The 27401-nt window shown below is 44.0% G+C and overlaps 1 protein-coding gene across 4 annotated transcripts in view; it reads right to left on the bottom strand.

Moving 5' to 3' along the window:
• LOC119862008 (ATP-binding cassette sub-family C member 6-like) overlaps nt 1-27401 on the bottom strand; it is a 47586-nt gene extending 20185 nt beyond the window's left edge. The window contains exons 1-15 of one of the 4 annotated variants that reach the window (XM_038417822.2): nt 27217-27401; nt 20795-20971; nt 19980-20105; nt 19312-19449; nt 17498-17623; nt 15271-15332; nt 14174-14305; nt 13184-13396; nt 9907-10084; nt 9224-9385; nt 5253-5345; nt 4526-4729; nt 3792-3938; nt 1850-1937; nt 1167-1236 (exon numbers count right to left, since the gene is read on the bottom strand). In XM_038417822.2, coding sequence (XP_038273750.1) covers nt 1167-1236; nt 1850-1937; nt 3792-3938; nt 4526-4729; nt 5253-5345; nt 9224-9385; nt 9907-10084; nt 13184-13396; nt 14174-14305; nt 15271-15332; nt 17498-17623; nt 19312-19449; nt 19980-20105; nt 20795-20971; nt 27217-27270 — 1970 coding nt within the window. In that variant the 5' untranslated portion in view covers nt 27271-27401. Of the gene's footprint in view, nt 1-1166; nt 1237-1849; nt 1938-3791; nt 3939-4525; nt 4730-5252; nt 5346-9223; nt 9386-9906; nt 10085-13183; nt 13397-14173; nt 14306-14940; nt 15005-15270; nt 15333-17497; nt 17624-19311; nt 19450-19979; nt 20106-20794; nt 20972-27216 lie in introns of those variants that run through there. The other 3 variants (XM_043493254.1, XM_043493253.1, XM_038417823.2) reach the window with 3 other exon arrangements.

Raw genomic sequence — 27401 nt, 5'->3', positions numbered from 1 at the left:
TCCGTCAGTTGTCAGGCCCCTGTTAAATGGGACAATCAAACTACCTCCTTCTGCCACACTAACTTTCCACCCTTTCTACTGACAGCTCAAAACTCCCTCTGTCAAAGCTGTCTCTGGCCAGGACGCCACTGTCCAATTCTGCTCACTGTTGCTTTTTATCATCTAGAGATGGGCTCTTCTAAACAAAACCTCAGTTCTAACCCCTGTCTGAGGCTATTTGAAAACTATTTATGATTGGTCTAAGCCAAAGTTATCACTGTCGTCGTCCTGTTCCCATTACGCCTCTGGCATTTAGGGCAGTGAGGAAGCTCCTCTACTCCTGTCTGCCTCTAGCAAGTCTGTCATTGGTTCCCCCAGCTGTGCCCCAGGTTTTTCAGCTTGGCCAAAGTACTGGATCTTAATATCCTTGCACTTTGGCATGCTCAAAATCAGGATTCAGATCCAAATTTGTGACTTGAGCCCATCTCAGCTACTATCAGCTTCTTACTCCCCCTCTTCCACTGTATATGCTTAACTCTTTGTTATTGCATTTTATAATATTATCCATTTCTGGAACTGCTGTGCAGTGTGAGGTCAGTGTAAGCTGATATGGAATGGCATAAAATGGATTTCACTGTAAAGGAAAGACACATGACTATTCCAGTTTTCAAAGGAAGCTGTCTTATTAAAGAGACAAGGTGGGTGAGGAAATATCTTTTATTGGACCAACTTCTGTTGGTGAGAGAGAAACTTCTGAGCCACACGAAGTTCTTCTTCGGATCTGGGAAAGGTACTCAGAGTGTCGCAGCTAAATGCCAGGTGGAACAGATTGTTTAGCATGCCGTCTTAAGTATGAAGCTCATATTTGGACAAGTGGGTGTTTGGGCAGATAATTGCCAGTTTGACACATCCATGTGCCTAGTTGAGAATCCAGCTATAGAGTTGAGACATCCTACTAGTATGTCCACATTTGGACTGGACACAGGTATAATAAATGTCCTGCACGATTTGATTTTGCAATTTAATTTGAACTATGTTTAGAAAAACAAAATGTAGGAAATTTAGATCAGAAATCCCCCCCACTTTCCTGTATTGGCCTCGCTGGATTCACTCTGCAGGGCTGTTGATCAGCACTGATGGTGATTACTGCATCGCTGGAAATATTTATTTGAAATAAAAGCCTGTACCTTTTAATACAAGGAGAGCTTCCTCTGCACCAACTGAATGTTCCATTCCTTACAGTGATACCATCCTGTACTAACATATAAAGAGACATGAAAGACATATATGCGTATTTAGAGATGGGTACATAAATGTACCTGTTTCTATTTGAAGATGAAAAAAATCAATGTTCTCAATAGCTTAAAAAGATAAATGCAGTTTAATTATCACCAAACTGAGTGCACACAGTAGACTACATATACACTAGCAACTAGAGCGGGATCACCAAACCAACAGATAAGCTATCCTGATGCACACTAGCCGAGGATGTGACATGCAGGCCCCTCACCAATTCCTTGAGTTATTCAGTGACTCTTAAGGGCTGCATTCTAGGAAGTTAATTATTATAATTAAGACTATTTTAATGTTAACACTATCAAATCTTCTCTTGACCTTCCTCTTAAAAGCTGAACTGACAGCAGTGGATTATTTCTTTTTGGGTGAAGAAAAATACACATGGAGGATAAAAATTGTGTCTGTCAAATGATCAATATACAGGAGAGAGAACCGAATGAAACTAGTTGCCCTAATGGTAATGCAGCCACATTTTACATGGCACACTCTCCCTGTGCTGTGTGTAATTAATGCTAGTGGAAGCTGAGTGCTATGTGCTCCCCACCAAGTGCAATCACCCTAGGTCAATGCTTACAGTGGTCCGAGGTAACTGTGCTTATGTTGTTTGGATCCAGCTCTTCAAGACTAAGAAAGGCAGCTAAACGGCTTAAGGAAACCTTGGCCTGAAATTAAAAACACACAAACCAGCCAATGGATGTAAAATAGTAAATGGTTATGAAGTAGGGTGGCCACCCGCTACTGCCCTGAAGGGCTTGAAATCAGCCCTGGGAGAGGGAAGAGGCTGCAAGAGGGCTGCTGCTAGGAAAAGCAGCAAGCCTCGGCTGATTAGGGAACCAGCCGCAGATGCGGCTACTCCCCAATCAGGACCCAGCTGGCCCTTATAAGAGGGCAGTGGGCCAGGAGCAAACAAAGTCAGTCTCTCTCTCTCTATCGATGTGGAGAGGGATGGGCCTGGCTGCTAGGAGCTAAATCAAGACTGGAGCAGGGCTGGGGGAAGGCCAGAAAAGCTGGGGAGCTTCGGCCTGGAAACCCCCCCAGGCTGCAGGCCTTGTTAAAGGCCAAAGAAAGGTACTGCGGTTGCAGAGGGCAGCCCAAGGGTAGGCAGAGGCAGCAGGTCCAAACCCCCCTTGCCGGTAACAGCACCCCCACAGATCTGGGTCTCCCCTCTCCAGGGTACCCCCACCCTCTATTCCTACCTCACCTCAGTCTCTGGCCACTGCCAGTCATCAACTAGCCCCCTTTCCCTGGGGCAGATGGCAGTGTAAATGCCACCCCAGCCTGAAAGGGTCACCGGGGTCCAGGAGGGACTCTGGCCCAGCGGGACACCAGCCTGCAGAGGGCGCTCCGGAGGCTGGAAACGTTAATTCCCTGGACGACCAGCAGGAGCCGCTGCAGGGGTAAGGCGCCGCCCCGCTATAGGTTACAATTCAAGTGAATGCCCAGCTCAGGTCATTTCCATGGCAACAGTATTGTCTGGGTGATTAATTTTCCACAGATAAACTGCAAACTGACAGATGAGCGTTCTTGGTGCTTTAGGCAGCAATGGGTGTTGGTGCCCTTCCCCCATACCAATTGCCTTTGTTCCCATCCAGCTCCGCAATACTCTGTCCTTCCATGTCCTTTCTTCTTCTGGAAGGGAGCCCCTCTTTCTGTTTGGAGGTCTGCAGTTGGCCATCTTTTCCCAAATATGCCCCAGAATCCTTTTTCACTGGCTCTAACGCTCCTTCAATGAGTGCAATGACAGTCGTCTTGGGGGCAGGAGGGAGGCCCAGCTTCCCCACTTCTGCTAGAAGCAGCAGACGTTCCCCCTCGTCTCCCTGGCTTGGGTGAGCTGTGCTCGCTCACAGCTCCCACTCCTCTCAGGGGCTAGTGCTGAGAACCCTCCCCCATCTGTCTCAGTCTGCTTTAATCACCCACTCAGGATAATGGAGCCTGGGGCACATCCGAGATCAAGTGGTGCCTTCTGCATAGGAATGAGCAGAAATAAGAAAACATTTCTGAAGCAGGAGTTTGGAGCCCACCCTCTTCCCAGCTGGAGAAGAGTGGATTGGAATCTGCCCATTGCTGAGTCTGGCCATCACAAGGCTATTTCATCCGACACTTAAATGTGGCATCCTGGGAGATATGGTCCCGTCTTGCTATATGGGATAGGTGACAGCCTAGTTGGCAGCCTATCCCTAAGACTGCCCCTGATCTTAATGTTGTTCCATGTGAATGAATATAAATCCAAATCAGTTACATTACATTACATTATGACAGCCCAAACACCGTGAAAAAACTGCTCTTGCTAACCCCTTCAATACACTATGGAACACTGACTGCACAGCACTACCCAGAAAGCTCCATGCATCTGGATGGCTGCATGCCCTCATGCTCCACTCCCCAATTCCCATGGCTTTCCCAACAGGACCTAAGGTAGGAGGAGTGTGCTGCTCCTTAAGAAATGCCCACCTCGGAACAGTGATGTGCAAAAGAAAGCAACAACCAAGCAAATGAGACTGTAGCCTTCAACTAACCTGTATAGCAGCATTTATGGAATATGGCAGGAAAGAGTGAGCAGTGTTGAGAATGTTGATCAGCGTCAAAGAAACGAAGGCTTTCTGAGCATCTAGGACGTGCTGCTCGTCTACCAGGGTGTAGACCGCAAACATGACAAATACAATCTGCAAGGGAGCAAAGGGAAAGCAAACAAGTATTCACAGACAGGCAAAATAGTGCTCAGATGGTGCACTGTTTTCCCAGGACTCATTTTTGTAAAACCCCAGTGGCATCAGCCACACCCATTTATGTTGTCCTGTGAGTTCTAGAAGCAAAGTTTTTATAATCTGGTGAAGGCAATCTGATTATGTGCCACTTATTGTGCTTTTGAGACTATTGCAGCACTGCAAATACAGTGAGATAGTGACATGAACATTCCCCTCCAGAGAGAAGGCTATCACAGATAGTGTATGTTGCTGGGCTGGGACAGCAGCAAATGCAACAGTGCATTATAAAAAATTATTGAGGCCCTGATCCTGCAGTCAGCGCCATGTGGGTGGAGCCCTGGACTTCCACAGAGCCCCAGGCCCTCATGGGCCATGTGTGGGTGTAGGGATCTGCCTGCAGGGAAGCCACTGCAGAATCAGGCGAATAGACGATACATTTCTCTGGCAGGCATCTGTCTATTGGATTTGTCTATCAAGCGCCATGCACAGCTATGGTGCTGAGGGAATAACAGGCTGTGTGCTGTGAAGGAGAGTGAACTGCTCACCAGGAATGTAGATGAGTGGAAGGAAGACAGAGACAGCGAGAACAGGATCTGAGAACTTTTTAAAGCTTGAAGCTCTTGCTTTCGGATACAGAGTACTTTCTCCATAAAGGCTTTCTCCCAGCCATAGAGTTTGATGATCTTAATGTCACTGAGGATGGCATTGGTGAGTCTCGCTCGGTTATCTTTATGGTTCATATGGTCCTCCTAAAATAAAGGCCCATTGAGGCTGTCATTAGGAATGCTGAAAAGTCACTGTTCCATCTTTGACAGGTTTCAGAGTAGCAGCCGTGTTAGTCTGTATTCGCAAAAAGAAAAGGAGTACTTGTGGCACCTTAGAGACTAACAAATTTATTTGAGCATAAGCTTTCGTGAGCTACAGCTCACTTCATCGGATGCATTTGGTGGAAAATACAGTGGGGAGATTTATATACACATACAGAGAACATGAAACAATGGGTTTTATCATACAAACACTGTAAGGAGAGTGATCACTTAAGATGAGCCATCACCAGCAGCGGGGCGGGGGGGGGGGGGGGGATAGCCTTTCATGGTGACAAGCAAGGTAGGCTATTTCCAGCAGTTAACAAGAACATCTGACACTCCTCAGATATTCTTGGGAGCCCTTACTTGGGTGTGAATGATGGGATTTAATCTGTGATGCTAGACCTTGAATCCCAGAAATTCACATGCCAAGGACATTTTGCATTTTTAGGAGGCAAAAAAGTACCTGAAAGTGACTTCTTTTCTTGGTGATCACAAAATTCAGAGGCAAAAGAATTAAAAATACAGCAATTGCAGTCAAGGCAGATGGTCCCAGGAGCTGCCAGGAGAGAAGAGGTGAGATTGCAGTAGAAACCCAAGAAACGTTGGTGAAATATTTGTAGAGATGCTAGTTTTCCTAGTCACCTTGTTCTTTGCCTGTTTTCCCACTGGAGGCTTGTGTCTAGCACCCCTTTGGGTAATCCTAGAACTTTCCTCCTCCTCCTCTGCCTTCAGGAGTATTTTGATTAAGACACTGTGATCTTCTGCCTCCACCTTCCAGGAGAATTTTGGAGTGATCATGGTCCTTACTCAACTGTTCTGATGCAAAATACCTGAGTGCTGAATTCACAGAGGCAAATCCTCCTCTCACATACCCCGCGGTAAACCCATTGAAGCCAATGATATGGCTGGAGATTTGGCCCAGTGATTTTATTTTCATAGACTGTCTCATAGGTGGTCATGTTTTTTTATTTTGCTGAATTATGTTTATTTCCCCTGAAGGAAGAGAGTCATGTCTGTGAGAGATCCAGGAACATGCTTGAGAACCAACACTTCATTGCTAATTCCTCTAGCACAGGGGTGGGCAAACTATCACCCACAGGCCGGATCCAGCCCGCGTGCCTTTTTAAGCTGGCCCCTGAGTCACACCAAGCGGCTGCAGCCCTGCTCTGACCGGGGCCCGGAGCCACACCATGTAGATAGGCCCTGCTCTGGCCAGGGCGCTGGGTCAGGGGCCGAGCCCACACCACGCGGCTCGGCCCTACTTCATGGGGCGCTGAATCGAGGCCACACCCCTGAGCCTCTCCCCATGCCCCAACCCCCTGCCACAGCCCTGATCCCCCTCCTGCTCTCTAAACCCCTCGATCCCAGCCTGGAGCACCCTCCTGCACCCCAAACCTCTCATCCCCGGCTCCACCCCAGAGCCCACACCCCCAGCCAGAACCTGAACCTCTTCCCGCACCCCTGCCTCAGCCCTGATCCCCCTCCTGCTCTCCGAACCCCTCGGTCCCAGCCCAGAGCACCCTCCTGCACCCCAAACTCCTCATCCCCAGCCCCACTCTAGAGCCCGCACCCCAACCCCAATTTTATGAGCATTCATGGCCCTCCATACAATTTCTATTCCCCGATGTGGCCCTCGGCCCAAAACATTTGCCCACCCCTGCTCTAGCAGCTTTTGGATGCCTTAATGGAGACATCTAGTGGCTGGCTTAGGAAAGTCACACGGGCCAATGCTGCATGGTCTGGCTGGATTGAAATCAGCTAGCAAAGTGCAACAGCAATGTTTTATTGCACTAGCTTTGGACCACTGGAAATATAGTTGCAAATTTGACTTGAATGGTAAATTATAAATGTTTGGCTCTCTTAGTGTAGTGTTTAATGGATCTCTGCTCCCTTTACAAATCACCTCAGTGTGCTGGAGAGGCCAGCACTAGAATAATCCCAGTGATGCAGGCTCAGGGCAGAGGTATGGTAGTAGAATTGGCCCAATGCCAGTTTGCATTACTCCTGGCTCTATCTGATTATACCGGTCTTTCATGTTCATGTGAGCACTAATTTCTCCCAAATGAAGAGATGGACCAACATCTCCATATCAGTTACCTGCAAGTAACCCCCAAATATCTCCGCATCCCCTGAAACTAGACAACTAGCAACACCATCTCCAGAAAGATGGTGATGCTCAACATGACATCCAGCAGTTGCTAATTCACTTTCCGGTGCTGTAATGCCCTTCCAGGTGCTAACAAGAGCATGGGCCATCCTAGTCAGCAAAAGGGGGGAGGGGGTAATGCAAGCCTTTCAGGACCCCCATCTTCAAAGCTGCCTGACTTTAAAAACATGATCATCCCACCCCACAGGGTGCATGATTTCATCTGGCAAAGAACCAAATAGGCTGAAACAAACGCTCGTGATTCAAAACTGGGGGCTTTATTCTGTAGAAATATAATACACTCCTCATTAAATGTAGGGAGGCAAAAGTCACTAACATTATCTAACTCATCTCAGTCTTGCACTAATTCAGGATCATTTATATCCTAACATTGGCACGTAGTAAATCTAGTTTACCCAGTAAGTCTACAATGAACATTTCTCATAACAGTATCAAAGATCTCTCTCATCAAATTGCCTCACTGTCTCACTGACTTCATGAGAATCAGCCTTTAGGATAAAGTGTAGGAAAGTTCACATTGCAGGTCATACTCATTGCTATGTTTTAAGGCTGTGCCAAATAAATGAACACCAGAACCCTGAAAGTCAGAGAGCTGAAAACAGTTATAGTATTTGTGACAGTGCTCCCCATAAGGCTTTATGGAAATATGCTTATGAATATATATGACATAACTGGAATATGTTCTATGCTACATATGCCATGTAACATATCTATGTAAAGGTTATGATCTACTGAATCTATTAATCCTATTTGTATGCATGTATCATTTTTGAATTCAAAGTTATGAATATTGGCAGTGTACTGGCTTGATTTCTAAATAACCCTAGCAGAGCATTTGGTCAGGTCCTGGAGAAAGGAATTGGCAAAGTTAAGTGCCCAATCAAGAAGCGCTTAAGGAACAATGCATCTTGGAATGCTCCAATCCGCATAAAACCTCTTCCTGAAGACATTCAAGATACCATGTGGCTTCTGCCTGTAAAAACTGTGAATCATGCCTGGACATGTGACTTGCCCAGGTGACTCAGAACTCCATCTTGGAGCTGGACTTTGCATAGGAGAGAGAAGGGGGTCTCCACCCACAAGAGAAAGTCTATTTAAGCCCCTGGGAGATTCCTACATTTGAGGGGAGAGCCTCTTCACCCCCAAGAAAGAAACTGGAACAAAGGACAATAACTCCAGCGGGTGTAAGTGATTGCTGGACCCAGACTAGAAGGAGATCAGTCTGTAAAAGGAAGCTACTGGAACTGATGAGGTTTTGTCTGTATTCAATTTTACTAGACATAGACTTGCGGGTTTTATTTTATTTTGCTTGGTAATTCACTTTGTTCTGTCTGTTACTACTTGGAACCACTTAAATCCTACTTTCTGTATTTAATAAAATCACTTTTTACTTATTAATTAACCCAGAGTATGTATTAATACTTGGGGGGGGGCAACAGCTGTACATATCTCTCTATCAGTGTTATAGAGGGCGAACAATTTATGAGTTTACCATGTGTAAGCTTTATACGGGGTAAAACTGATTTATTCAGGGTTTGGGCCCCATTGGGAGTTGGGCATCTGAGTGTCAAGGACAGGAACACTTCTGTAAGCTGCTTTCAGTTAAACCTATAGCTGTTGGGGGACGTGGTTCAGACCTGGGCTGCGTTTACACAGGCTATTGGGTCTGGCTCAAACCAGGCAGAGCACTGAAGTCCTAAGCTGACAGGGCTGGAAAGCAGGAGCAGAATTAGTCTTGGCACATCAGGTGGCAGCTCCCAGGGGGTTTCTGTGATCCAACCCATCACAGGATTGATTGTGAAAGGATCAACGTATTTTTCTTTCACCACCAGAAGGAGAGCCGATGCTAAAAGACCCCCTTTTTCCATGAGCTGGTTGTAAGAACAGTCACACTCACTGTCTTTATCTAGGAGATCAGACTGAACACTGGAATCACAAAAATTAAGCCAGGAACTGTGTGTTGTGTGGGTGGAAGGATAAATCAAAGCAAGGCATCTAGTGAAGAATAACAAACAACAATGAAAAGACACATTTAAATGTGTGGGGAAACTCATTTATCCTTCTATTGAGAGTGTGTGTGTGTGTGTGTGTGTGTGTGTGTGCGCGCGCGCACGCGCTTTAAACCACAGAGCTCAAAGATGGATGGGAAAGGAGACAGATGGAAATTTCAGATTGTTCTTGGCAGCAAACTTCACATCTGACTCTTGACAACTTCTCTTTACCCTTGATCTCAAGAACAGGAATAGATAGATGTGACCATCTCTTACCTGCCACAGGAAGACGAAGCAGATGATGATCCGAATGGGAGCAAGCCAGGTCCCATTAAAATAGATAATGAGATCCATTAACCTTTGCACATCGACACATACCAGATTGACAATTTCTCCTACAGTTGCTGCTCTCCTTGCTGCATTGGACATGACCAAGACCTGGGGGTGGGATGGGGTGGGGGTGGGAGAAGCAAGAGCCCAAACAGTCAAAATCAGCTTCTGTTCAGAAAATAAATAACCAACATTCATGCTGAGGTCAAAGGGAAGAAGGATCAGCCTCATAAAGAGGCAAGTCCTAGTCACTGTAATATCAAGAACGAAAACATCATTCAGGGTTATGTGACTTTACCCTGCAGATGAGTCTATTCACTACCCAACAAGAAATGAAATGTCTAGCTTGCTTGGTAAAGCACAGCTTCCATCTCCTGCTCTTCAGTTCATTTTTTAGATGCAAGAGCTACTCCATGAACCTCACAACAGCAAATAGGACAATGCTTTCCCCAGATCTCATGGAGATTTATGCAGCTGCCCTTCACATGCAGTGTAACCAAGGAATTATTTGCTAAAAATAGCTCTTAACTATTATTCATATTTGGGGTAGCAGTTATTAAATACCATCTCTTATAAAACATTAGTGGTTGATAAAAAAAAACAACTCCCAAAGGGAAAAGTTGGCTTACCTTCCTATACACTAAGCCTGTGACTGCAGTCTTCAGCCTCATTCCCAATACAAGACACACGTACATGTAACGTTGTTCAAACAGAGTCTGGAGGCAAGCTAATAGGAACAGTAATGTTGCATAGAAATAACCTTTCCAGTTTGGGGCTTCTCGGTCCATGATGAACTCCAGGAAAAGGCTGCAAGAGAACTTTGAGCAGATGGATGCAAACTGAGATGACAAAATACATGGCCCTTATAGCAGGCAGTATTTTTAGAAAGGCCTAAACAGTGGGGATATTTTGTCTTGTCTTTAGCAAGGCTACAAGCTTTGTAATTCTCACTGGCTGATATTTGTCAGTAAATCAATAGAAGGCTGGACAAACAGCTCAGCATCCTAGGTATGTAAAATGGCAGCACCCAACCTAATTTTTGTTTTATTTTACTGCAGCTCAGAACATTCAACTGCTCCTTCTCATGCTGGAGCAGAGATGTCCTAACTTAACACTTTCCTAGCACAGTGTAAAACGATCTAGTACATTTAGGGCTATTGATTAATCACAGTTAACTCACACTATTAACTCAAAAAAAGTAATTGAAATTAAAAAAATTAATTGCAATTAATCAGTTTTAATCGCACTGTTAAACAATAGAATCCCAGTTGAAATGTATTAAATATTTTTGGATGTTTTTCTACATTTTCAAATATATTCACTTCAATTACAACACAGAATACAAAGTGTACAGTGCTCACTTTATATTATTTTTTATTACAAATATTTGCACTGTAAAAATGATAAACAAAAGAAACTGTATTTTTAATTCACCTTATACAAGTACTGTAGTGCAATCTCTTTATCATGAAAGTGCAACTTACAAATGTAGATTTTTTTTTTACATAACTGCACTCAAAAACAAAACAGTGTAAAACTTTAGAGCCTACAAGTTCACCCAGTCCTACTTCTTGTTCAGTCAACCGCTAAAACAAACAAGTTTGTTTACATTTATGGGAAATACTGCTGCCTGCTTCTTATTTATGTCACCTGAAAGTGAGAACAGGCGTTTGCATGACACTTTTATAGCCAGCACTGCAAGGTATTTATGTGCCATATATGCTAAACATTCATATGTCCCTTCATGCTTCGGCCACCATTCTAGAGGACGTGCTCCCATGCTGATGAGGCTTGTTTAAAAAAAAAAATCGATGTGAGATTTCTATAGTTACAGTACTTGATCAAAGGTTTAAGAATCTGAAGTGCCTTCCAAAATCTGAGAGGGACGAGGTGTGGAGCGTGCTTTCAGAAGCCTTAAAAGAACAACACTCCGACGCAGAAACTACAGAACCCGAACCGCAAAAAAAGAAAATCAATCTTCTGCTGGTGGCATCTGACTCCGATGATGAAAATGAACATGTGTCGGTCTGCTATGAATTGTTATTGAGCAGAACCTGTCATCAGCATGGACGCAAGCGCTCTGGAATGGTGGTTGAAGCATGAAGGGACATATGAATCTTTAACGCATCTGGCACGTAAATATCTTGTGATGCCGGCTACAATAGTGCTATGCGAACGCCTCTTCTCGCTTTCAGGTGGCAGTGTAAACAAGAAGCAGGCAGCATTATCTCTGGCAAATGTAAACAAACTTGTTTGTCTGAGTGATTGACTGAGCAAGAAGTAGGACTAAGTGGACTTGTAGGCTCTAAAGTTTTATATTGTTTTATTTTTGAATGCAGGTTTTTTGTACATAATTCTACATTTGTAAATTCATGATAGAGATTGCACTTTCATGATAGAGATTGCACTACAGAACTTGTAATGGAAGAACTGAAAAATACAATTTCTTTTGTTTTTTACAGTGCAAATGTTTGTAGTAAGAAATACATATAAATTGAGCACTGTACATTTTGTATTGTGTTGTAATTGAAATCAATATATTTGAAAATGTAGAAAACATCCAAAATATTTAAATAAATGTTGTTCTATTATTGTTTAACAGCGTGATTAATCGCACGATTAATCACAATAAATTTTTTTTAATCGCTTTACAGCCCTAACTGCATTTCTTTTTTTGTTGCATAAGTTGATTGGAAATAACAGAGAAATCAGTGGCCAAATTCATTGCTGGTATAAATGATATATATAAATGCCACTCTACTGCAGTCAATGGTGTTTCAAGCTCTTATTCCACCTCTGAATTGGGTTTGACTCATCTGAAGTGATACTATAAATGCATTTTGGTGCTGAACCAATACTGTTCATACAGCAGAAAAATACTTATCTGAAGTTTTTTTTTTTTTTTAAACAATTGTAGGGGAGCATTATTTTACTATTTATAATTTATCATCGGATACAGAGCACAAAGTCATTCAGTTCTACAGTTACAAGTGTGTTGCCTGCTCTCACAGTTTCATATGGAGTCTCATGATATCCAATGTGTTCCTTAAAGCCCCAGCTCCTGGAGTCATACAATTAAGAGCCTCGGCTATCATTTTAAAAACAAGGAGTAAGTTTGTAGTCCTCTGGTTTTCAAGAGAGAAGCTTGAAAACATGACCTGAGTGCATTGCACCCTAAAAGTTCAAATCCCACAAGCCAAGTAAAAAGAACCCCAAAGATATTGGACATGATTTTTATGACAATTTCCTGAAATTTAGGAGCCTGACTCATGATTTTTAAAGACTTGGATTTGGCAATGCTGCAACAGTTTGAATCTTGTTCCTATCAGTGTTGACTAAAAGTCACGGCCATCTGATGGCTGTTTGGCAGCCTGTTAGAAATGACTTTTGTGATGTGCATGTACTATACTGAGACCATTATACTGGCTCTAACTGCCACCTTTGGTAACAAAGAGGCCAACCATTTTCAGGACTTAGAGGTTTAAGTCTCTCTCTATGTGACAGAGATTGGAGTACCCTGGCAGAAAAGTCCAAGGAACCTTGTGTTATGTGGCCAGTACCACATTTGCTTAGCGAATAAACAGAGGATTTAACGATCCAAGGATGCCAAATCTGAGCCCTTTCATCAGCACAAAAAATTAACGTAAGGGAAAAGTAGCCAATGTATGGGTATGAACATTTGGGGGCGGGGGAAGGATAGCTCAGTGGTTTGAGCATTGGCCTGCTAAACCCAGGGATGAGAGTTCAATCCTTGAGGGGGCCATTTAGGGATCTGGGGCAAAAATTGGGGATTGGTCCTGCTTTGAGCAGGGGGTTGGACTAGATGACCTCCTGAGGTCCCTTCCAATCCTGATATTCTATGTACAGCATTTCCTTCTAGACAATCATTCCTGAATGTGCATGTACCTCAGTATCTTTGGGACAGAAAACAGGAAGACATCACAGATGACTAAACTGAGGGTACCAAGAAGGAAATAGGTTCCAAACATGTTCCAAAATGCTTTCAACAGTGGCTCACTCTGACTCTGTTCTGGCTGCAGTAGAACCTGGGTCTCTTCTGTCTCGACCAAACCAGCTCCACTTTGTTGATCCTTCTTGTATTTGATGGATTCTGTGTTTCTAAAGGAACAAACACAAAGAAAATTGGCTGCAATCCAGAGAAGGCCTGAAGTATTTGACTTGGGCTGTCAACAGCACTTTAAATACCCCACACTTGGAATTGGGGCTTGCCAAGTGGCCTGAATAGTGAGTTACTTATTTGTACTGTGGCAGCACTTAACAGCTCCAGTCATGGAACAGGACCCCTATAAAAATACAGAATAAAAAGACAGTCCCTGCCCCAAAGCAGTTCTGGTCTGGATATTTGGACATTAAAGGATGTCCCCCAATAGCTTTCAACATAGTTAAGGTCTAAATAGATTTAGGATCTAAATGATAAATGGCCAAAAGATAACCGGGCAGCGGAAAGAGCCCAAGGGAAGGGAAACTCCACAAAGTTCTCTTTGCCGAGTGTTCCATCCACAGGGGCAGCCTTCCCCCTTCCACTAGTTGAAGGAGTTGAGGATTCAATGGCAGTGACTCCACTGGCCATTCTCTGGTGCAAATAGGGAGCACAATCTCTGAAGCTGTAGAAACAGCTGCAGTGCAAATTCCTTGGCACCCTACCGCAGTCAGTCCCCCGTCCCGGTGGTCTCCAGCACACAATCCTTCACATGGGCTGATTCCTGACATCCAGGATTTGGCCCTATCAGCATAAACCTCATAATCTAGTCTTTAATGAGAACAAGATGGTGTCAAATGGGGCTCTGATGTGGTGTGTTAGCACATGGGATGCTGAACATGCTAGCTCTGGACTAGCTAGAGGAGAAGCTCCCACCCCCTAGAACAGGTACTTACTGCTTGGCTCTGTTACAGTACTTTTTCCATTCTCTTTCAAGCTGGGAAACAATTTCCTCAGAGGAGTTTTCTTTCATCAGTGACCATAAATCGTCTGCTTGTAATGGCTGCTGATAGCCTTTCCAGACTAACCTGTAAAGTAAACGGTTAACACACAAGCACAGAGGGATGTGTGTCCAAAAAAAATGTTCAGTTGATTGGCCTTAAATTAGTCCTACATATTGAGCCTAATTCTCAGTTACTCCGTTCTTGAGCTCGGGACAGGGACAGAAAGGTGGGGACAAAGGTGGCTTTAAGCCCACTTTGCAACCTCCATATTCTTGGGGCCATTCAGGGGCCTTGTCTCCCCTCCAGCATAAATTAGATCAGCCCTGAGGTTGTTCAAACTTGCATTCTGCTTCCCATGACTCCTGTGAAACAGAGACAGGGCCTTGGCATAACTGAGAGTGGTCCCATTGTATGCGTGTACCTGGCACTATCCTTCCATTCTGCCTGGTTGCTGGCTGCCTCACCCCCTAAACAGGCCAAGTGTTAACATACAAGAATATCTGAAGTATTCTCAAAAATTTCAGGAACCACTCTGCTCATGAAAACTAAGCAGCAGGATGGTGCAACTGCATGATCTCTAGCCACCCTGCTGCCCCGTAGAGATTGGAAGAGGCTCTCCTGGCAGAAAGCTGGGATGTTAGCAGGGTTGCAGTGATCATTTTGAAGACTGGCTGGATTTTAAGAAGTCACAAAGGACATTTAAAAAAATACAAAGTTACCTGGGGAAATTCTACACTCAAGTCCCCTTCAAATCCAGGTGTGAAACAGGCTTCTATTGTGCTAGCGTAACTCAGAGCACAGTTTGAGCCACGGGGAGTAGAATATAGGTGTCTGAGGAAAGAATTAGACTTGTTGCAAGGAGCTTTGAGCTTGTCAGCTTTGCCACTGTCCCTTACACTTCAGCCCAGATCCTAAAAAGTATAGAGGTGACTATTTCCCATTTAATTGAAAAGGAGCTAGGTGCCTAAATACCTGGACCCTTCTGCCTTAGGCTGATGGAGCTTATCTGATAGTTTAGAGTAAACGTTGCTTGCTACTTGTTTTCTTACCCAGAGAACCACCAGAAAGTGATTTTGGAAACAAAAGAGGCACCAAGTTCTGGACATGGATTCTGTTAGAGGAAAAACAGACAAGTTTCATATGTAGAAATAGCCACATACTGCATAAACACAATACAGTACCCTGCTTTTGCCCCACCAAAAAACGATGTGCAACTTGCTTGTGTTAAGGTACTAAGACCACGACTGCTGTAAGCAGCAGATCTTTACTAATTCAAATCTGAAAAAGGCCTGAGCTGGGAGCAAGCGGTACTCTTTTCTTCATACTATGACCCACAAACACTAATTTCATGCATGACTTGGGCTCTGACTTGTTTACGAAAGATCAAGTATAACTGCCATGATTGTAGTGAAGGGAGATGCAATGCTGGCTGCACTGGGAAGGCATGTAGCAAATGTCAGCACGGTATGGTAACAGCACTGAAAATAGAGGTGTGTGATAGGGATAGGTCACTGGTTTTTCAGAAGGTACATATGAAGCATCAGTATGCCAGGTTCAGCCCAGGCAGAGACATGGTCCTGTGGCACTGGTTTTATATTCTGTCTGGTCATTTGCACTGTAAACCCTTTTCTCCAATTTGTCCTGTGCAGGGCAAAGTGGAAGCATGTTAAAAAAATACACTTGATTCTCAAAAAGAAAAGGAGTACTTGTGGCACCTTAGAGACTAATAAACTTATTTGAGCATAAGTTTTCGTGCGCAGCTCACGAAAGCTTATGCTCAAATAAATTTGTTAGTCTCTAAGGTACCACAAGTACTCCTTTTCTTTTTGCAGATACAGACCAACACGGCTGCTACTCTGAAACTTGATTCTCAGGATCAATTACTTCAGGGAGTGACTTTCCGTATTCTCCCTTTGGAGAGATCCACTTACATCTCTCCCTGTCATCTCAGATCTTCCTGAGCAAGGCAGTGAAAATAACTTGGAATGCGCCTCAATTTGCCATCAAGATCTAATTTTGCATTTTAGTGAGAGCTGTTGTTTCTAGATAATTGCCTCTATTCCAATACATTAATCTCATATGTGGGACTATATATAGTATTGGTTAAAGCCACTTTGTTTTAGCTGTCAGACCCAAAATGGAATCCTTCGTCATTCTCTGTGTGTATAGTACAGAACATATGATGCTAGTAGGAATAACACTTGAGGCCCATTTCTACTAATGCAGGCTGACATGCAACCTTCGTACATCAGATAATTTGTTTTACATTGCCTCACTGGCCAGTTTTTCCGTTGTTTGTAATATTTTATTACAGAACTACTGAGGAATTTCATGACAGGTTTCAGAGTAGCAGCCATGTTAGTCTGTATTCACAAAAAGAAAAGGAGTACACCTGACACCTTAGAGACTAACAAATTTATTTGAGCATAAGCTTTCATGAGCTACATCCAATGAAGTGAGCTGTAGCTCACGAAAGTTTCTGCTCAAAAGATTTATTAGTCTCTAAGGTGCCACAAGCACTCCTTTTCTTTTTGAGGAATTTCATGCAAGTATCAGGGCCCAGATACAGGGAAGAAGTATAAAACCACAATCCTCACCTCAATGAGTTCACAATGTGAATGCAATAGGTGGGAAAAACAGACAAAAGAAGAGTTGATGAATCAATAAGAGCATTTAGCAAAAATTTTAGATGTATCTTTTCAACCATGTCCCCTGCCTTAGACTGCCTCTGTTTTTCGGTACCAAACTGAGGTAGCTCGGGACTGCATCTCAGAGCTGCAGAGCACCTGTAATTCCAGTTGAAGTCAATGGGAACTAGAGGTGCTCAATAAGCTCCAAGGGCTGCAAGTTCAAGCTGGATAAATTTAGACTAGATATAAGGTGCAAGTTTGTAACGGAGAGGTTAATTAACCAGTGGGACAAATTACCAAGGGTGGTGGTGGATGCTCCATCACTGGAAATTTTAAAATTAAGGTTGGATGTTTTTCTAAAAGACACATTCTTGTTCAAACAGGCATTAATTCAGGGAGGTCCTATGCTCAGTGCAATACAGGAGGGTAAACTAGATGATCATAGGTCCCTTCTGGCCTTCTAATCTATGAAACCTCTGAAAATCAAGCTGGGAATCCAGAAACCCTGGCATGCCAAATTACTAGTTAAAAATTAGTCTGTATGTAAGCTGCCACGTTTTCATCTCAGACATTCATCTGAACTGCCCATTTCCAGTGGGTTTTAGACAAGGGACTGATGAGCTTTTAAGAAATCAAATATACTTACAGAGTCATTGACAGCTTTTGAGAAGAAGGGAGGCCAATCAGTAAAGAAGAACAGTATGACCTCTACTAGCAGCAGGATAAAATAAAGGTAAGAGGTGACATGACGGAAGGGGTCCTCTGGGAAGCCCTACAAAAAAGAGAATTGCTGAGGTTGAGGTAAAATACTTCATGTGAAATCACTAAAGAAAGGTGGATTCACACACTGTATAAGCCATAAACTCTGAGTGTTGCTGTGGATGTGTGCCATGTGTATTTCTTGCACCAGTTTCTTAGAGTATGCTATATTATAGTTAAATTACTGCTATTGATACAGAAAACTCATGCAATTGGAAAATCACAACACATGCACTAATAAACCACTGAGGGGAGCTGGAGTATAGCTGTAGTTTAGACTAGAGTAAAGGTTTCATCTTGGGGTTTTCCAAGGAGCCTAAAAGAGCTAGATGCTGGAATCCCATTGTAATTCAGGGGGATTTGGGTGCTGAACTCCCTTAGCCCGCTTTGAAGATGGCAGTGTCAGGCTTTGACCAGGCAGATTCCAGTAAATGTTTACGGCTGCTTAATTAAACTAAGGCAAGGGTTGAGTCCTGTGAGGATATAAATTCCCCATTCACCTAAAGCTTTGGGTAGACTTCAAAATGGAAAAAGGCTATTTCCTGGTTTTATTCTAAATAGTATGTCCTGGAGCTGGTTGGGGAACCTCCCTTTGGGCCTCATAATCAGTTCTGTGTCTGAGACAGGCAAGCAGTGTGGAAGAATGACATGAGTGGGAAATTATATCATGGCAATAAAAAGAAGATGGGAGGTCAAATGCCTAGAGTGTGGGACTAATTAACTTTAATTAATTCAATCACTATTAATTCAATTCAATAGTGAGTTCCCACCATCCTCGTCTTGTGGGAGTGTATCATTCTTCTCTCTGTCAATGAAATATAGGTGCTGATTTGAACCTTTGATCATTCCCTGTTGTTACAAAAAGATTCACCTGCTGGGTTTATCACTTAGGAGAATGACCAGTACTGATAAGTATCAGATCCATAAATCTACCCCAGTGAATTTTAACATATAAATGCTCATCCTAATGAAACCAAAACAGCTGGTATAAAAGATCTATAGCAGAAGTGGCTCTCTGAAATCAAGTTGATATGCCTTGTCTATACAAACACGTTATACCTCTTTATTGGTACCAGTATAGTTAATACAATCTCTCTAGTATGGACAACTCTCTAGTATGGACACCGTCATACTGGTATAAATGTGTTTATACAGGTATAGCTATTCCCACATGGGAAAGGGAATAAGCTTTAACAGTATAAGGCGCTGTGGGGCCTGGAGATTAAAGTGCTCTTTTCACCCATAGAACAGATGCAGCCTGGGTAGCGGCAGTGCTTGTTTCTTTCAAATTGCCTGGCCAATGCTCCTGAACTCTAATTCAGTGTGGCGACTTGGAGAGAGCAATTCAGTCTATTGCCCTCTTTCGTTCTTGGCCTCATGGCCAAGAGTGCAAACAAGAGGGCCAAATGGAGCCATGCTGTTGTTAAGGCTATGGCTACACTGCGCTTTTGTTGGTAAAACTTTTGTCGGTCAGGGGTGTTAAAAAAACACATACTCTGACCAACAAAAGTTTTACCAATGAAAAGCGCAGGTGTGGATGGTGCTTTGTTGGTGGGAGATGTTCTCTTGCCCACGAAGTTACTGCCTCTCACTGGAGATGGTTTTATTTTGCTGGCAGGAGACCTCTCTTCTGCTGGCAAAGAGTGGCGACACGGGAGACATTACCAGAGGCACATGCAAAAACTAGAAAGTTCTGCTTACCCCTTCCAGGACCTGTTGAATTTTAGAACTGACAGTCACAGTAGCAGCCAGGAATGACAGCAGCCAAAAAATCAACAAGATGCCTGAAGACTGAACACCTTTCAGCCTCTCAAACTGAGTGAGAAACACTGCAGGGATCTGGGAAGAAGAGAGAAACAATGAACAGTTTCAAGTTAATGGTCAATAGAGTTTATTGTCCGCTGGTGTCAGATCAGTTTAATGTTAATGGGCTGAACTATTGTTCCCATTATGGTGACATTTAATTCTACCACATGTAGGCTGTGGGAAATGGAATCCTCTCTCCTGTTTGCATGGGGCCACTCTGCAATCACTACCGCAACCTCAGGGATGCCGTAGCCTCTACTGCATCAGCTCCCACGTGGTGTTTTGGGTCAGTGGAGCCATACAGGTGCAGACTAAGTGACCACACCACTATGGCAACCCAGGCCTGCCACCACTTCATGTAGCACCACAGGTGAAGCCTCATAGAGCACAGCTCCACAGTGCACAGGGTTTTGCAGACAACACCAGCTCACCTATAGAACCCCATCAGTCCCGCTGTCTATTGGGTCTTCTGCACCCACCGATGGTGAGGGGGAAGAGAGCCAAGACCAACTTTGCCCCATAATAGTTAAATTGAAAGTTATGTTTAAAAAAAAAGGAATTACCATTGTAATCCCCAGAACTGCTGGGCTAATGAAGAACACTGGAGCTCGCAGAGTTCCTTGATTTGTTTCCCAAAGGGTGTAGAATAGGTTCGAAAAACACAGTAATATCAATATGAATCCAAGTACCTGGGACAAGGGAACAAACATGTTGGACTGTAAAGGGACAAGTATGATAACAGTAGTCTGTGTACTCTAAGGTATTTGAGTGGTTAAAGGGGCGTTTGGGACACACTGTGATTGGAAGCAGTTTGGGAAGTAGGGGCAGGCTAAGATGGAGAGTGCTACAAGGATTGTTGTTCCGTTTTAGGCCAGATCCTGAAATCCTTACTCACTCACTCCTTGGCTCAGTGATCTTACCTGATTAAGGAGAGAGTAAAAACTAGGTAAGGCTCTCCAGTTCTGGCACTTATATGGGAGATCCACAATCAGACAAAAGCAATGTAACCTACACAGTCATACTAGGCACCAAGCAGGAGAAGGACTGGGGGATTCAAAGGAGATTATCAAGACAGTTTGAATCATTTAGAAAAATAAAATTCTTCATGCCAGTCACAGTAAACTTAGCATCAAAAACTCAGTGTCTAATACTAGACAGTGCGACCCTAGCGGAACAAGCACCAGACTGGGGCTCAGGAGATCTGACTCTGCACTGGCCTACTTAATGACCTGGGTCAAATCCCTTTACCTCTCTGTGCCTCAGTTTCTCCATCTGTAAAATGGGAATAATGATATTGACCTCCTTTGCAAAGTGTTTTGAGATCTACAGATGAAAAGTGCTATATTGCACAGCTAGGTATTATTTTTATGATCATTACCATTTTAGCTTTGAAGAGGTGCGACATTCTGATATATCCTCTGCTGTGGTGCTCAAGAAACAGGTAATAGAATGGAAAACAGATCCAAAGATAGGCACAGGGAATCCAACTAATGACTGTATTCTGAAAGCACTGGGTAAAGCTTGGGCTACCTGTATACCACGTCTGATTCCAGTCCTGCAAGAACACACACAGAGAAATGGTTTAGCACAGCCATAGCCTGCTATCGACCGTACCCCTATCTTGGACTGTATGGAAAGACAGAGAGAAGGGACCAGATCTTCAGCTAGAGTAAATCACTGTAGCTTGGTTGAGGACTACACTGATTTACACCAGCTGAGGAGCTGTTTTTAAACATTTACAATTTAAAAGGAGTTTGAACAACAGAGATTCAAGGGGGTTGGGGGAATGACATGGTTAAAGAGATGGGAGAGAGAGGTGGATTTAGCACTAGCATTTTGGATAAACTGGAGGTGGGAGAGGAGGGAAGGCTAGAAAGGAGAGACTGGTAAAACTGGGACTTTTCAGCTTGGAAAAGAGACCACTAAGGGGGCAGATGATAGAGATCTATAAAATCATGACTGGTGTGGAGAAAGTAAAGAAGGAAGTGCTATTTACTTCTTCTCATAACATGAGAACTAGGGGTCACCAAAAGAAATAAATAGGCAGCAGGTTTAAAACAAATAAAAGGAAGTATTTTCTTCACACAATGCACAGTTAACCTGTGGAACTATTTGCCAGGGGATGTTGTGAAGTTCAAATAGAGTTCAAAAAAGAACTATATAAGTTCATGGAGGATGGCCATTAGCCAGGATGGACAGGGATGGTGTCCTTAGCCTCTGTTTGCCAGAAGCTGGGAATGGATGATGGGATGGATCACTTGTTGATTACCTGTTCCGTTCATTCCCTTTGGGGCACCTGGCATTGGCCATTGTCGGAAAACAGGATACTGGGCTAGATGGACCTTTGGTCTGACCCAGTATGGCCATTCTTATGTTTTTGAGAAAGCTCCAGAAAGCAGAGTAAGAAATAAGCAGGGAATGGCCAGGGATTTTAGCAGCTGAGATAATAAAGAAAGGACAAGCTGTGGCAAAACTAGAGAGGATTAAGGATGAAACTGGATGTGGAGGAGAAAGAGAGGTTAGAATCAAAGATTACTTCAAGGTTGTGAACCAGGGAGACAGGAAGGCTAATGGAGGGTTGTCAGTTAAGGAGAGGGATTAAGAGGAGAGTTAAAGTCTGTTAAATTCAGTCTATAAACTGTGTTCTACTTCCTTTCCCCCCACCCCGTGAAATCTTTAATGTATCATCTCATGGAATGTATTTTTAAAATGCCATGATCAGCTAGTTAGATGTAGGGTGTTAGCGTAATGAAATTGACATTACAATGATTTTTTTTTATATTTGAAAAATTTTAAGTAAGTATGTGGATTACAGAAATTACACAATAATAGCAAGGTCCCTTCCCACGGGGATCTACAGGGAGAAATAACTACCAGATACACTGGGGACAAGTCTGATCATGTGGTATCTGAAAGGGGTATTCAGCAGGTAACTGCTATGCTAGTCAGATGTTTACACTGGATAATGCTTTGGTCTTTACTTTCATGGGCCCTGGTGTTTGTACAGAAACTTGGCCTGAAGGTGGGAGGAAGACTTTACACAGAGAAATAAAACCAAAACTTTTAAATCTCAGTGACTGAACGGAGGCTCCCAAATCTGTATTTAGGCACCTGAATAAAAGTGGCCTGATTTTCAAAGTGCTGAACATCTGCAATTTAGGGTTGCCAATATAGATTCATAGATACTAAGGTCAGAAGGGACCATTATGATCATCTAGTCTGATCTCCTGCACGCAGGCCACAGAATCTCACCCACCCACTCCTGCAAAAAACCTCTCACCTATGTCTGAGCTACTGAAGTCCTCAAATCGTGGTTTAAAGACTTCAAAGGGCAGAGAATCCTCCAGCAAATGTCCCATGCCCCATGCTACAGAGGAAGGCGAAAAACCTCCAGGGCCTCTTCCAATCTGCCCTGCAGGAAAATTCCTTCCCGACCCCAAATATGGCGATCAGCTAAACCCTGAGCATATGGGCAAGATTCACCAGCCAGACACTACAGAAAATTCTTTCCTGGGTAACTCAGATCCCACCCCATCTAACATCCCATCACAGGCCATTGGGCCTATTTACCCTGAATATTTAAAGATCAATTAATTGCCAAAATCATGTTATCCCATCATACCATCTCCTCCATACACTTATTGAGTCAAGCCAGACAGATCTTTTGCCCCCACTGCTTCCCTTGGAAGGCTATTCCAAAACTTCACTCCTCTTCGTCTAATTTCAAGTCTAAACTTTCCAATGACCAGTTTATATCCATTTGTTCTTGTGTCCACATTGGTACTGAGCTTAAATAATTCCTCTCCCTCTCCGGTATTTATCCCTCTGATATATTTATAGAGAGCAATCATATCTCTCCTCAACCTTCTTTTAGTTACGCGAAACAAACCAAGCTCCTTGAGTCTCCTTTCATAAGACAGGTTTTCCGTTCCTCGGATCATCCTAGTAGCCCTTCTCTGTACCTGTTCCAGTTTGAATTCATCCTTCTTAAACATGGGAAACCAGAACTGCACACAGTATTCCAGGTGCGATCTCACCAGTGCCTTGTATAACGGTACTAAAACCTCCTTATCTCTATTGGAAATACCTTGCCTAATGCATCCCAAGACCGCATTAGGTTTTTCACGGCTATATTACATTGGCGGCTCATAGTCATCCTTTGATCAACCAATACTCCAAGGTCCTCCTCCTCCTGTATTCCTGGAGGTTTCATCATATGACATAATCTTTAATTAAAGATTAATTTTTAATTCCTGGAGATTCCAGGAGGCTTGGCAATCCTACTGCAGCTCTCATTGATATCTGAGAGATTTGTGGGTGTTCAGCACTTCTGAGAATTGGGCCCCTTTTACTAAGATATCTAAAGATGCATTTAGAAGCCTAATTTTAGGCAGCCATGTTTGAAAATCTTGGCCTACATTGCTTGAAGCCTTCCTTGTAGTTATCACCAGGGTAGAACAGATAGGACTGGGTGGATATTTTTAGTTCTTCTAGAGCTTTTAGGGGGTAATGAATAGGAGGAGAGAGTTATGGCAGATTCCAGGCTGGTACTCAAGTGACTGAAGGATTTAATGTTGAAGCTTTTGCTGCCAGATATGTCTCTGGGATTGACAATCCAGCAGTCGCCAGCATTGCTCATAGTCAGTGGATTGGTTTCAGGTTGCTGTGTCTATGATTCCCTAAGTCCCTGAATGGTCTTGGATCTTGATCCTGTGTTGTGATGTGCCAGATGTATGGCCATGCCTGTGCAGAGCCCACTGACTTCACTGGGATTCCATGTGAACCCACCAATTTGCACAATTGGGGCATTGGCTATTAAGAACAGCCACCTGCACTGGTTGGACCTGTGCTTGGGTTGATTTCAAAAGACTTGTGCTAGGATCATTTTCACAGGATTAGAGAGACAGGTGTGGATATAGATGGGAAATCACATACATTTGTTTTAGCTTCATGTAAGTGAAGTCTGTTATCTTTCCTTTAGCAGCTTGTTAGGGTGGTATCAGTGCTTTCATCAGTTAGGGGGCTACTGGCACCTGATGTGGACCTTCCTATTCAGTATGCTGATAGAAGGCAAGGCTGAGAAGAAAGCAATCACTTGATGAGGAGAGAAAGTGGATGATGGTTTGCTAATTACTATGAAGCTTTATCAGTTTTGAGCAAGGAGACTGTAAAGTGTGTCCCTTTAGGTTTCTATTCCCCATAGCCCTTTTAAAAGTATTTATCTTATGAATACATAACATTACAGGTGTATACTGAAGTAAAGTTAATATAAGGAGGGCTAAAGACATTTTAATATCCTTCTTTCATAAATATAAAGGGAAGGGTAAACACCTTTAAATCCCTCCTGGCCAAAGGAAAAACCCTTTCACCTGTATTGTAAGCTTGTAAGAAGCTAAGATAACCTCGCTGGCACCCAACCAAAATGACCAATGAGGAGACAAGATACTTTCAAAGCTGGAGTGGGGGGAAACAAAGGGTTCTCTCTGTCCGAGTGATTCTTTTGCCGGGACCAGCGCAGGAATGCAGGTCAGAACTCCTATAAAGAGTTAGTAAGCAATCTAGTTAGATACGCGTTAGATTCTGTTTTGTTTAAATGGCTGATAAAATAAGTTGTGCTGAAGGGAATATATATTCCTGGTTTTTGTGTCTTTTTGTAATTTAAGATTTTGCCTAGAGAGACTCTGTGTTTTGAATCTGATTACCCTGTAAGGTATTTACCATCTTGATTTTACAGAGGTGATTCTTTTACTTTTTCTTTAATTAAAATTCTCTTTTAAGAACCTGATTGCTTTTTCATTGTTCTTAAGATTCAAGGGTTTGGGTCTGTGTTCACCTATGCAAATTGGTGAGGATTTTTATCAAGCCTTCCCCAGGAAAGGGGGTGTAGTGCTTGGGGGGGGGATATTTTGGCGGGGAGACGTTTCCAAGTGGGCACTTCCCCTGTTCTTTGTGTAACACTTTGGTGGTGGCAGCATTTAATCTAAGCTGGTACGAATAAGCTTAGGGGGGTCTTTCATGCAGATCCCCACATCTGTACCCTAGAGTTCAGAGTGGGGAAGGAACCTTGATACCTTCTATCATGGACTCCTTGGACCAAGTTCTACTCTAGTTAAGCCCCACTGATGAATGCTTAGTGTAATTCCGAAAATAATTTGGCCCATTATATATTGAGGGTGAAATCCTCCCCCAACTTCAAACTCCCATTGAAGTCAATGGGAAAGGGTTTCATCCTTAATGTTTTGATACTGTTTTTTGTAATATTAATGTGTTTATTTCCAACCACCATTATTTCTTACTCAGACACAGTGTCAGTTGGAGAAGCTTCTTTCCCATATAAAAATTATTGCGGTACCTGTGGCTCTAGCTAACAGTAATTTTAGTGTCTTGGGCCGCTACACAGTTAAATTGATGTAAACTGCCTTGCATCGACCTAGCTGTGGAAGTGTCTTCACTTACATTTGGCTCCCACCCATGCAAGTGCCTCTCTACACCGACTTAATAACATTACCTCCCTGAGTGGTGCAGTCATGATCCATGTAATTAGGTCAATGAAGTGTCAGTGTTGACATTGCATTAGTTACATCGACTGCTACCGGCTTTCAGGAGCTGTCCCATAATGCCCAAGGCTGACACTACAAGTGGGGTGCTGGAACAATTGTTTTAGTGGGGGTGCTGAGAGTCATTGAACCAACCTGTAAGCCTGTTATATAATAGAAATCAATTCAAGCCCATGACAGCAGCCCCAGCACCCCTGGTTCCAGCACCTATGAATATAAATGATCCTGGTGTCAGCTCACTGCTGACCTAAGAAGCCAAGCGTGTGCACACTCAAGCGATTTAATAATTGCAGGGGCTGTATGCTGACTAAATTAGGTTGACAATTTTGTGGAGTAGACATGGCCTTATACAGTAGAAGGGTTGCAAATATTTTTGCCACCGCTAATAGGTAGAGACAATGTATGATGCAACCAGCAGAGCACTTTATGAAAGATTTTGACTGCATTCCACCTATTGTTCTTGTAGCTTATATTTTCAAATGTTAAAGTCCCAAATGGTGTATTAGCTTTGGGCTGTGTCCAAAGATAAGGGTTTCAGCTTCCACCAGGCCAAAGTTTCTTGAAGCAAGGAAGGTCAGTGAAGCGGACAGGTGCTGTCTATGAATGGGGGGAGCTCTATAACACTGCTGGGCAGGTGTGGGCTTTTTTTTTTTTTCTTTCCCCCCACTCTCTGCTCTAGTTCTCTTCGTTGAATCTCTCCTACACACTCCAGCAGTTGGTTCCCCCCCCAGGTAACTGTACTTTGCTTTCCTCCCACCCCCTGCAGCAAGGGGCAATGGACCGTTTGTCTGCAATGATTGAGAGGAGAAATGGCCGGAGAGCGGGCAAAGGTCTGCACTCCGCAGGTGGCGATAAACAGTGCCCTGGCCTATAACTCTGCAAACAGGGAAACCCGAGAGAGAAGCCAGAGGGCCCCGAGTAGCTGGGAAGTTGCTGCACTTATTGCATGGCTAGGAAGAGGGAATGGTCCCCTTCTCCGGGCACTAGGCAGCGTTTCGTGCCCCCCCCCCCGACGCCAGGGACGGGCTATGTACGAGCACTGCAAGCGGGGTACCAGACGCAGCGGCTGCTACCGCCTGTGGAGCCTGCTCTAAGCTCCGACTCGTGCCCAGCGGCAGCGCGGGGCAGGGAGCAGCTGGTGCGATGCCCCGCTGCAGAGCGAGCAGCTGCCGCCCAGGCTGCGCTGGGGGGAGGGATTTTGGGAAAACGCCCCCGCAGCCGGGGACGCGGGGAGCTCACTCACCCCGGGGCCCGCGAAGCCCTCTCGGGAGCCGCACAGCCAGCCGCCCCCGGCCATGGCGCCTGCCCCAAAGCGCGGCGGGGGCTGCGGCTGGCCTGGCCCCCTGCGCTGGCTCCCGCCGCCCGCCTCCGCCCCCGCCCCGCGCGTGGCTTCCTGGCCCGGGTGGTTAATGTGTGACGAGAGCCCGG

Source organism: Dermochelys coriacea, chromosome 10 (assembly GCF_009764565.3).
Source record: "Dermochelys coriacea isolate rDerCor1 chromosome 10, rDerCor1.pri.v4, whole genome shotgun sequence".
Lineage (NCBI taxonomy): Eukaryota > Metazoa > Chordata > Testudines > Dermochelyidae > Dermochelys > Dermochelys coriacea.
This window is presented reverse-complemented; position numbering and strand designations above follow the sequence as displayed.